The sequence below is a fragment of the Giraffa tippelskirchi genome, chromosome 3 (assembly GCF_054371585.1).
Source record: "Giraffa tippelskirchi isolate mGirTip1 chromosome 3, T2T-mGirTip1v1.2.pri, whole genome shotgun sequence".
Classification (NCBI taxonomy): Eukaryota; Metazoa; Chordata; class Mammalia; order Artiodactyla; family Giraffidae; genus Giraffa; species Giraffa tippelskirchi.
In genome coordinates, this window is record NC_137277.1 from 153,203,328 (window position 1) to 153,215,678 (window position 12,351).

A 12,351-nucleotide genomic window follows, 5' to 3' on the forward strand; every position below is an offset into this window, starting at 1 on the left:
CACTTTAAAAATGACATTGCTCAATGTATAAGGTATATGGCAAGTGAAAAGAGCAAAAACAAATACAATCTAATTTATGTTGAGAAAGTAGAGACACATATACGCAAAGAAAAAAGTCTGAAGAAAAATTCATTAAACTGCCAACAGTGTTTACTTCTGAGAAACAGGTGCCAGGTCATGATGGTGAATTCATTTTTAAAAAGCATTTACACTTGGTCATTTTAATTTTACAACGAGCATATTGTATAATGTTGTTTGTGTAATTAATAAAAATAAGATTGCAGGAAATAAAAACTTGGAAAGGCTTATTTTGTTAGTTATACACTTCAGTTACATGATTTATTTTGGCTCCATCTGTGCTGTTTTCTGTTGAACACAAGAGGAGAGGGTTCATGCCTTTTTTTACTGTTTATTCTCTAACATTGTTCCAGAACTACAAGAACCTTGAATAAATAATATTCTATTGCCTGAATAAAATTTTGTCCAGAGGCAAACTTACTTTAGAATATTCTGTTTCTCAGCCCATAGTTATAAAAACTTTAAATACAGTAATAAAAAATAGAGAAACAACACTCCATTTCATACATTTTTTTAAAATTTAAAAAAAAATTTTTAATTTCAATTAAAAAAATTTTTTTATTTTAGTTGTTTTTTTTTAAGTTCCAGTCCCTTGAAATGTTAAAATAGCTGAAGATATGCACCTAGAGCTGACTGTGGCTCAGATCATCAGCTCCTTATTGCAAAATTCAGGCTTAAAGTGAAGAAAGTATGGAAAATCACTAGGCCAGTCGAGTATGACCTAAACCAAATCCCTTATGTTTATACAGTGGAAGTGACAAATAGATTCAAGGAATTAGATCTGGTACACAGAATGCGTGAGGAATTATGGACAGAAGTTCATAACATTGTACAGGAAGCAGTGACCAAAACCATCCAAAAGAAAAAGAAATGCAAGAAGGAAAAGCGGTTGTCTAAGGAAGCTTTACACATAGCTAAGGAAAGAAGAGAAGCAAAAAACAAGGGAGAAAGGAAAAGATATACCCAACTGAATGCAGAGTTCCAGAGAATAACAAGGAGAGATAAAAGGCCTTCTTAAATGAACAGTACAAAGAAGTAGAGGAAAAAAGTGTTATGGGAAGGACTAGAGACTGCTTCAAGAATATTGGAGATATCAAGGGAATATTTTGTGAAAGGATGAGCACGATAAAGGACAGAAACGGTAAGGGCCTAACAGAAGCAGGAGATATTAAGGAGAGGTGGCAAGAATATATAGAAGAACTGTATGAAAAAAGCTTTAATGACTTGGATAACCATGATGGTGTGATCATCCACCTAGAGCCAGACATCCTGGGCCTTAGGAAGAAGCATCACTATGAACAAAGCTAGTGGAGGTGATGGGATTCCAGCTGAGCTATTTCAAATCCTAAAAGATGATGCTGTGAAACTGCTGCCCTCAATATTCCAGCAAATTTGGAAAACTCAGCAGTGGCCACAGAACTGGAAAATGTTCATTTCAACCCCAAAGAAGGTCAGTGCCAAAGAATGTTGAAATTACTGCACAGTTGTGCTCATTTCACATGCTAGCAAGGTAATGCTCGAAATCCTTCAAGCTAGGCTTCAACAGTATGTGAACTGAGAACTTCCAGATGTACAAGCTGGACTTAGAAAAGGCCGAGGAACCAGAGATTAAATCGCCAATATCCGTTGGATCATAGAAAAAGCAAAGGAATTCCAGAGAAACATCTACTTCTGCTTCATTGACTATGCTAAAGCCTTCAACTGTGTGGATTACAACAAACTGTGGAAAATTCTTAAAGAGATGGAAATACCAGACCACCTTACCTGCCTCCTGAGAAACCTGTGTGCAGGTTAAGAAGCAACAGTTAGAGCCGGTCATGGAACAATGGACTGGTTCAAAATTGGGAAAGGAGCACATCAAAGCTGTTCAGGTAGGATCAAAAGGAGAGGCCATGTGTCCTACCACCTCCCCAAATCCTTCTTGTTGGAATCCATCTTGACTGAGCCATGCATGTGCCACCAGGAAGGACCCTGAGTCAGAATGATTGGCTAGAGACAACCCAGAAACTAATCCCATTACCATAAAACCCAAGACTGTGAGCCATATGGCAGAGCAGTTCTCCTGGATTCCTTTACCCTCCTGCTCTCTGCCCGGGCACTTTTTTCCAATAAAGTCTCTTGCTTTGTCAGCATGTGTGTCTCCTCAGACAATTCACTTCCATGTATTATACAAGAGCCCACTTTTGGGCCCTGGAAGGGGTCCCCCTTCCTATAACAGGAACACCTGTGAAATCAGTGTGCATGAGTGCATGCTAAGTTGTTTCAGTCAGGTCCAACTCCTTATGACCCTATGGACTGTAGCCTGTCAGACTCATCTGTCCATGGAATTCTCCAGGCAATTCACCATGGAATAGGTTACAATGCCCTCCTGCAGGTGATCCACCTGACCCAGAGATCGAAGCTGTATCTCTTACATCTCCTGAATTGGCAGGCGGATTCTTTACCACTAGCGTCACCCAACAGTCCAGAGGAAATTGCAATGGGAAAATAATTCATTTGAATGTAACTAACAATTTATCTGTGCTCTGAATGAATTGAGGATGTGAGAGAAGGCTATCAAAATAATGGGTACAGAGGTTTAAACATATTAGATTATCTAGCCTGTATTACTTTTCTGGCAATGGAAATATTGAGCCCATGTCTTCCTTACAAGAGTAATTAATTAGGCAAACTAATATATATTGAATATTTACTCTGGACTAAGACCTCTCTCTTGAGCTCCAGATTGTGCATGTTGATTGCCTCTGATATTTCCATTTGGTTGTTTCCAAGCAGTTCACACTTAATGTGTTCAAAACAGAACTCCTGATGTGTTGACCTCTGTCTCAGCTTTCCCATCCTTCCTCGTTGCAATAAGTATGTAGCCGTCCACCCAGGCTAAGCCACTGTCACTTGCCTAGACTACAATAGGCTCTCATCCAGTCGGTTTACAAACCCCCTTGCCCTTCTTCAAGTCATTTCCCACACAATATCAATTTTGTAAAAACATAAATCTATCCCTTTCTAAATGAATGCCCAGTATCCAACACAGCTCTTAGCACATAAAGTTCAATTAGTATTTGTTGAATGAATGAATGATGAACCAACTAGATACATTTTTTTCTACCTTCATGAAGCTTAATGCTAGAATTCTGTGTACCATTTCCTATCAAGGATTTTCATATATATGCATATATGTGTGTACATGTATATATGACAAAGACAGAAAGACTTACCAAGACTTCAGTACATACTCTTAGGATTCCTAGGCAGTATATCTACATATACCTTCATGGCTACTTTTGAGAAGTCTACTTTCTAAATAATTGAGATAAAGATCCAGTGTTGCTTAAGCACTGCTCTTTATTTTTCTACAATCAACTGAAGTTCAAGCTTCATTTTCTGATTATTTAAAATAATAGTTTAGATGATGGTTCCAGGTGGGGAAGAAAGGAAATGGAATAATTCTCCCACATCCCCCTTAACCTCACCTCCCAACCCCATCATCACTCCCTTGCCTTGCCTTCTCATCCTTGAAACATGCTGCGGTAAATAGAAGGCAAGGAGAGAGGGAAGAGAAGCAAGGGAAAGGATTTCAGAGATTTACATTGGAAATTTCACTGATAAATGAGAAGAAACTAATGAGAAAGTAAGACTAGAATGTGCTGTCCTTTTTTTGTCACCATAAAAATAAATAGTGTTAGATGCTCTTTCAAATCTAATTTCTTTACTGCAAGTTTGAACAAATCATTTGCCGCTGATTTTCAATCCAACATTTGGAATTTAAAGAGGTTTGGGGAGCCCCTTCTATACACTTCCTCTTTTCCAGTAAGTTCTCAGAGTCTCCTGAAATTCTACTATCCTAGATCTTGATACTGAATGACTCTATTCAGTTACGTCAACAACTATGCCCAAACTGACCATGAAGCTTGCCATTTTTGTTGCACTGGCAGGTATATTCTTTACACTAGCACCATCCAGGAAGCCCGAGTCATATAGTCATATAAAATTCATCTTAATTTCCAAAATATGTTGACTTCTTAGCAAAGCTCCAACTCAGAAGGCTAGTCAGCTACTAGGATAATCACAACACTGAGTGAATATATTGATAGTCTGAGGAAAGCAGTATGTTAAAAACTATAGATCTTTCTAGTTTTTCTAACAATTCTCAAATAAAAAAAAATTAGGGCAGTAAAATGATTAGAAACTTCCTGCTATTATCTGATGCATCTGTAACAGAGATAGAAATAAAATAAAAATGACCAATACCTTAATTTAGTTTGTTTGCCTTTCCACATCTTCATAAGTGTGGTTATCACATTTCTATCTGTGATTACATTTGGTGTGATTTTGGTAGGCATGCATAGATTATGTACAAATTACAGGGGGTATTTTTATAATCCATATCAATAATGGCTAAGTTGAGTTTACAAACAGGATTATATTCAATACATCACTGAACGAGGATACAAACTTAATAAGAAACATTTGAGTAAAGAATGGCAGTGTTAAATAAATGTAAAAAGTAGCCATGAAGGTATACATAGATCCTATGCTTAAAAACCTCAAAGAAATTAAAATGATGTAAAAGAAATAAAACAATAAATTTAAACCTTATAGTTAGTACTTGCTGAATTATCACAAAGTATACAATGCAACATAACAACAAAAAGGGAAAGGTGTACTTTCCTGCTAATATCATAAGCATATTTGTATAATAATGCATTCTTCCTGCAGAAGCATCTCAATGGTGCTACTGTAAATGGAAACAAGTACATTTTTTGAGATATATATTTTTTATATTATCTATGAGATTGGATAATGCTAATCATATCTTTTTACATTATTGCATCATCTGAATTTAAAAATAAACTTTGCCTTTTCATGATTTCCCTTTTAATGATCTAATGATGGGTGTATATATAGATATATCAATATATACATGTATTGATATATATATATATATATGCTGCTGTTTAATTGCTAAGTCATGTCTGACTCTTTGAGACCCCATGGAACGTAGCCTGCCAGGGTCCTCTGTCTATGGGATTTCCCAGGCAAGAATACTGAAGTGGGTTGCCATTTCCTTCTCCAGGGGATCTTTCCCACGTGTGCCTCCTGCATTTCCTGCAGTGCAGGCTGATTCTTTACTGCTGAACCACCAGTGAAGCCTCCATTTATATGTATGTGCTTAGCCACTCAGACATTTCCGACTCTTTGTGACACCATGCACTGTAGCCCGCCAGGCTCCACTGTCCATGGGGATTCTCCAGACAAGAATACTGGAGTGGGTTGCCATGCCCTCCTCCAGGGGATCTTTCCAACTCAGGGATCAAACCCAGGTCTCATGAATTGCAGGCGGGTTCTTTACCATATGAACCACAAGGGAAACCCAAGAATACTGGAGTGAGTAGCCTATCCCTTCTCCAGGGGAACTTACCAACCCAGGTATCGAACTGGGGTCTCTTACATTGCAGGCGGATTCTTTACCAGCTGAACTATCAGTGAAGCTCCAATTATATGCATAGACCTTGGTAAAGCTACTTAAAATATGCATGGAACTTTTAGGTATCAAATTGATCAGTCAGCTCAGTTCAGTCACTCAGTTATGCTCAAATCTTTGCGACCTTATGGACTGCAGCACACCAGGCTTCCCGGTCCATCACCAACTCCCGGAGTTTACTCAAACTCATGTCCATCGAGTCGGTGCTGCCATCCAACCATCTCATACTCTGTCGGCCCCTTCTCCTCCCGCCTCCAATCTTTCCCAGCATCAGGGTCTTTTCCAATGAGTCAGTTCTTCTCATCAGGTGGCCAAAGTATTGGAGTTTCAGCTTCAGCATCAGTCCTCCCAATGAATATTCAGGACTGATTTCCTTTAGGATAGACTGGTTGGATCTCCTTGCAGTCCAAGGGACTGTCAAGAGTCTTTTCCAACACCACAGTTCAAAAGCATCAATTCTTTGGTGCTCAGTTTTCATTACAGTCCAACTCTGCCATCCATTCATGACTACTGGAAAAACCATAGCTTTGACTAGATGGACCTTGGACCAAAATAATGTCTCTGCTTTTTAATATGCTGTCTAGGTTGGTCATAACTTTTCTTCCAAGGAGCAAGCATCTTCTAATTTCATGGCTGCAGTCACCATCTGCAGTGATTTTGGAGTCCAAGAAAATAAAGTTTCTCACTGTTTCCATTGCTTCCCCATCTATTTGCCATGAAATGATGGGACCAGATGTCATGATCTTAGTTTTATCAATGTTGAGTTTTAAGCTAACTTTTTCACTCTTCTCTTTCACTTTCATCAAGAGGCTTTTGAGTTCTTCAATTTCTACCATAAGGGTGATGTCATCTGTGTATCTGAGGTTATTGATATTTCTTCTGGCAATCTTGATTCCAGCTTGTGCTTCATCCAGTCCAGCATTTCTCTTGATGTACTCTGCGTATAAGTTGAATAAGCAGGGTGATAATATACAGCCTTGATGTACTCCTTTCCCAATTTGGAACCAGTCTGTTGTTCCATGTCCAGTTCTAACTGTTCCTTCTTGACCTGCATACAGATTTCTCAGGAGGCAGGTCAGGTGGTCTGGTATTCCCATCTCTTTCAGAAATTTCCACAGTTTGTTGTGATCCACACAGTCAAAGGCTTCAGCACAGTCAATAAAGCAGAAGTAGATGTTTTTCTGGAACTCTCTTGCTTTTTCTATGATCCAACAAATGCTGGCAATTTGACCTCTGGTTCCTCTGCCTTTTCTAAATCCAACTTGAACATCTGGAAGTTCACGGTTCACCTACTGTTGAAGCCTGGCTTGTAGAATTTTGAGCATTACTTTGCTAGCATGTGAGATGAGTGTAGTTGTGCAGTAGTTTGAGCATTCTTTGGCATTGCCTTTTTTGGGGATTGGAATGAAAATTGACCTTTACCAGTTCCGTGGCCACTGCTGAGTTATCCAAATTTGCTGGCATATTTACTGCAGCATTTTCATAGCATCACCTTTTAGGATTTGAAATAGATCAACTGTAATTCCACTACATCCACTAGCTTTGTTCATAGTGATATTTCCTAAGACCCACCTGACTTCAGACTCCAGGATGTCTGATGAGTGATCACACTATCGTGGTTATCTGGGTCATGAAGATCTTTTTTTGTACAGTTCTTCTGTGTATTCTCGCCACCTCTTCTTAACATCTTCTGCTTCTGTTAGGTCCATAACATTTATGTACTTTATTGTGCCCATCTTTGTATGAAATGTTTCCTTGGTATCTCTAATTTTCTTGAAGAGATCTCTAGTCTTTCCCATTCTATTGTTTTCCTCTATTTCTTTGCATTGATCACTGAGGAAAGCTTTCTTATCTCTCCTTGCTGTTCTTTGGAACTCTGCATTCAGATGGGTATATCTTTCCTTTTCTCCTTTGCCTTTAGCTTCTCTTCTTTTCTCAGCTATTTGTAAGGCCTCCTCAGACAGCCATTTTGCCTTCTTGCATTTCTTTTTCTTGGGATGGTCTTCATCACTGCCTCCTATACAAAGACATGAACCTCTGTCCATAGTCTTCAGGCACTCTGTCTATCAGATCTAGTCCCTTGAATCTATTTGTCACTTCTACTGTATAATCGTAAGGGATTTGATTTAGGTCATACCTGAAAGGTCTAGTGGTTTTCCCTACTTTCTCCAATTTAAGTCTGAATTTGGCAATAAGGAGTTCATGATCTGAGCCACAATCAGCTCCTGGTCTTGTTTTTGCTGACTGTATAGAACTTCTCCATTTTTTGCTGCAAAGAATATAATCAATCTGGTTTCGGTATTGACTATCTGGTGAGGTCCATGTGTAGAGTCTTCTCTTGTGTTGTTGGAAGATGATGTTTTCTATGACCAGTGCGTTCTCTTGGCAAAACTCTGTTAGCCTTTGACCTGCTTCGTTTTGTACTCCAAGGCCAAATTTGCCTGTTACTCTAGGTATCTCTTGACTTCCTATTCCAGTCTCCTATAATGAAAAGGACAAATTTTGGGGGGGTTAGTTCTAGAAGGTCTTGTAGGTCTCCATAGAACTGTTCAACTTCAGCTTCTTCAGCATTACTGGTCGGGGCATAGATTTGGATTACTGTGATATTGAATGGTTTGCCTTGGAAACGAATGGAGATCATTCTGTCATTTTTGAGACTGCATCCAAGTACCGCATTTCGGACTCTTTTGTTGACTATGAGGGCTACTCCATTTTTTCTAAGGGATTCTTGCCTTCAGTAGTAGATATAATGGTCATCTGAGTTAAATTCACCCTTTCCAGTCCATTTTAGTTCGCTGATTCGAAAATGTCCATGTTCACTCTTGCCATCTCCTGTTTGACCACTTGGCAATTTGCCTGGATTCATGGACCTAACATTCCAGCTTCCTATGCAATATTGCTCTCCACAGCATTGGGTTTTACTTCCATCACCAGTCATATGCAGAACTGGGTGTTGTTTTTTCTTTGGCTCCGTCTCTTTATTCTTTCTGGAGTTATTTCTCCACTTATCTCCCACAGCTATTGGGCACCTACTGACCTGGGGAGTTCATCTTTCAGTGTCCTATCTTTTTGCCTTTTCATGGTGCTCATGGAGTTCTCAAGGTAAGGATACTGAAGTGGTTTGCCATTCCCTTGCCCAGTGGACCACGTTTTTCAGAACTCTCCACCATGACCTGTCTGTCTTGGGTGGCCCTACATGGCATGGCTCATAATTTCATTGAGTTAGACAAGGCTGTGGTCCATGTGAGTAGTTTGGTTAGTTTTCTGTGGTGTTTTCATTCTGTCTGCCCTCTGATGGATAAGGATAAGAGGCTTATGTAAGCTTCCTGATGAAAGAGACTGACTTGTTCTGATGGGCCATGCTCAGTAAATCTTTAATCTAATTTTCTGTTGATGGATGGGCTGTGTTCCCTCTCTGTTGTTTGACCTGAGGTCAAACTATGGTGGAGGTAATAAAGATAATGGTGACCTCCTTCAAAAGGTCCCATGCAGGCACTGCTACACTCAGTGCCCCTGGCTCTGCAGCAGGCCACCGTTGACCTACACCTCTGCTGGAGACTCCTGGACACTCACGGGCAAGTCTGGGTCAGTCTCTTGTGGGGTCACTGCTCCTTTCTCCAGGGTCCTGGTACATACAAGGTTCTGTTTGTGCCCTCCAAGAGTCTGTTTCCTGTGTAAGTTCTGGTGGCTCTGTGGTGGGGTTAATAGTGACCTCCTCAAAGAGGGTTTATGCCATGCACAGGTCTGCTGCACCCAGAGCCCCTGCCCCTGTGGCAGGCCACTGCTGACCTGTACCTTTGCAGGAGACACTCAGACACAGTTCTGGCTCAGTCTCTGTGGGGTCTCTGGGTCCTGGTGGGCACAAGGTTTGTTTGAGCTCTTTGAGCATCTCTGGTGGGTAAGGGGTTTGATTCTAAATGTGATTTTGCCCCTCCAGCCATCTTGCTGGGGCTTCTCCTTTGCCCTTGGACGTGGGGTATCTTTTTTGGCAAGATCCAATGTTCTCCAGTCAATGGTTGTTCAGCTGTGAGTTGTAGTTTCGGAATTCTTGCAGAAGAAGATGAGCACATGTCCTTCTACTCCGTCATCTTATGCCAGTATGCCGCGCTGGGATATTGTCTCCCAAATATGTATAGCAGATGTAGTCTGTTAAGAATGTGAAATGAACCACATTTGTGAGGGCTAACCCAATATTTTTAATATTTTAAAAATCAATAGCTTTCATAAATTCAATTGGAGAAACAAAAACAAAAAATAAAAATGGGATGAGTATGTGAAATTCTAGAAGAGTTTCTAAAATAAAAACCATATTTTTATGTGAAATTTTCCTAAAAAGGTATAATGGATATTGACTTTATTTTGGAATACTCATCATGACCCCAGTGATGTTTAGATGGAAATAAGTGGGTGGAATCTTGTGTTGGCCTAAGAATCAGGCACAAGGAGTTCTCATCTAGTCTTTGTCTCAGGCAGTCTGAGCATACTTCTGGCATTTTTGTAATTTTACTTTCTCTAATACAGGATTATAACTCCAGCTCTCTTCACAGTAGATATTTTTAGAATTACCCGTAATTACTTCATTGACTTGGCTCTACCAAGTTCAATATATAACTGACATTATCATGTTCCCATCTTACAGCTCACCAACTGCTATCGTGTTTCCCTTCCTAAATTCTTATACTAAAGTCCCATTTCCACTCTCTCCAAATGTGACTATATTTCTAGATAGAGTCTCTAAAGAGTTAATTAAATTAAATGAACTTTGTGTGGCTGGATCCCAATCCAATGCAGTGGACTTATAAAAAAGAAGAAATTTAGATAGAGACACTTTGTTGTTTTGCCACTAAGTCATGTTTGACTCTTTTGGGGATCCCATGGACTGAGACTGTAGCTCACCAGGCTCCTCTGTTCATGGAATTTTCCAGGCAAGAACACTGGAGCAGGTTGCCATTCCCTTCTCCAAGGATCTTCCTGACTCAGAGATCAAACCCAAGTCTCCTGCATTGGCAGCAGTTTCTTTACTACTGAGCCACCTGGGAAGCCCATTATAGAACATGCACGGAGGGAAATGGTGTGAAAACACAAGGAGAAGACCATCATCGACAACACAAGGAGAAGACCGTCATCAACAAGCCAAGGAGAGAGGCCTTAGAAGACACCAATGCTGCTTATACCTTGATCTCCAGCTTCTAGCATCCAGAAGTGTGAGGAAAATAATTTAATTGTTTAATCCACCCGATCTGTGATTCTTCATTATGGGAGTCCTAGTAAGCTAATACATCAACTCAGAAATATCTGGGGAAGGTCTTCTCTGATGCAAAAACATATGAGAATATTAACCTTTATTTTATCACTGGTCTCTAGATGACTCATTCCAACATAAAAGATCTTAAAAAGAAAGGGATGTAAATACAGATATAGATATATTAAGATGACAAAATCTTCTATAAATAAGACAATGTCACTGCAGAACAGAAGAAATAGCTATAATAAAGAAGTATTAATAGCAAGAACCCTCGGATTTAGCAACAAGACACAGCTTATAAGGGTGATGATGATGACGATGTTACTTGTAGAAACATTCATCAATTATCCTCCAGAGAAAGACTATCATTCTTACTCTCATTTTAAAAGGGTCACATTAGGCTGACCAGTTATACATGTTTTAGTACTATTGATAATGACAATTGCCACAACAAAATAATAGGCATTTATTGAATTCTTGGTATGTGCCAGGTGCTATATAAAATCTCATATGGCTTATCACCTTTAAGACTCACAATAACACTATCAATTAGGCAATACTAGAAATCAAGTTCAAAGAGGTTGTCCATGTGTGCTCAGTCGCTCAATCACATCCAACTGTTTGCAACCACATGGACTGTGGCCCATCAGGCTTCTCTATTCATAGAGCTCTCCAGGCAAGAATACAGGAGTAGGTTGCCATTTCCTACGCCATCAAAGGAGCTACTAATGTCCAAAAGACTCACAACTCTGTTACTCACTAGATGAACTGCAGCTGTTGGGCTAATACTATGGACTCAAGTGTTTTAAAAGGCAGCCTGCCCCCTGGCCATCACTATCTCTAGTGATTGTGAGAATCTTACCAGAAGGCGCTTCTAGAGTGAAGGCATCTGTGAGTTTTGACAACAGTTCTTCCTGTTCTTCTTCCTCTAGCTCATCCTTCCCCTCCTGGATGTTCATTGCCCCTTTCCTTTCCACTGGTGCCAGAGCAAGACTGGTTATTTCAACAGGAGGAATTTTTGGGATGTCCTGCAGCCGTCCTTCCTGGGAACTGGGCAGGGCACTAGAGGTTTTCTTTGAGCTCTTCTGTGCTTGGCTTTGTGCCCTGGGGCTTTGCGCTGGCCTCAGCTTTGAGATGGCCTCTGGTAATCCTGAGTTTGGTAGAGCATGTTTTACAGGTGCTGGACATCAGTGGCTTCCGTTAATCATGGTGGACCTAGGAAGTGTTTCCTGTTGTGAACCATCCTCAGTGGAACCCTTGATCTGGGAAGAACCTCCTCCCCTTTTCTGAAATCTTTCTTCACCCTTTCCATGGTCACCCTTGGCAACCACATTTTGACAGGAAAAAGATTAAGGATGAAGGGGCTGCAACACTGCCTGGATAAAGAAAATTACTTTATGAATAAATTAACATTTTTCTTACTTTTTCATCATGTATTAAATTTCAATATTTCAATAGGAAATTTTAATGCAATATTTTTTGTCTCTACATTATTAGCAATTTTATTTTATGCAACTAATTCAATGTCATCCTAAAACTGTCTATA

The 12,351-nt window shown here is 39.8% G+C and overlaps 1 protein-coding gene across 1 annotated transcript in view; it reads right to left on the reverse strand.

Moving 5' to 3' along the window:
* Positions 1–12,351, reverse strand: part of DYTN (dystrotelin) — a 71,633-nt gene that overhangs the window by 1,377 nt on the left and 57,905 nt on the right. Inside the window, 1 exon segment of the mRNA XM_081574989.1 lies at positions 11,668–12,181. Coding sequence (XP_081431115.1) covers positions 11,668–12,181 — 514 coding nt within the window.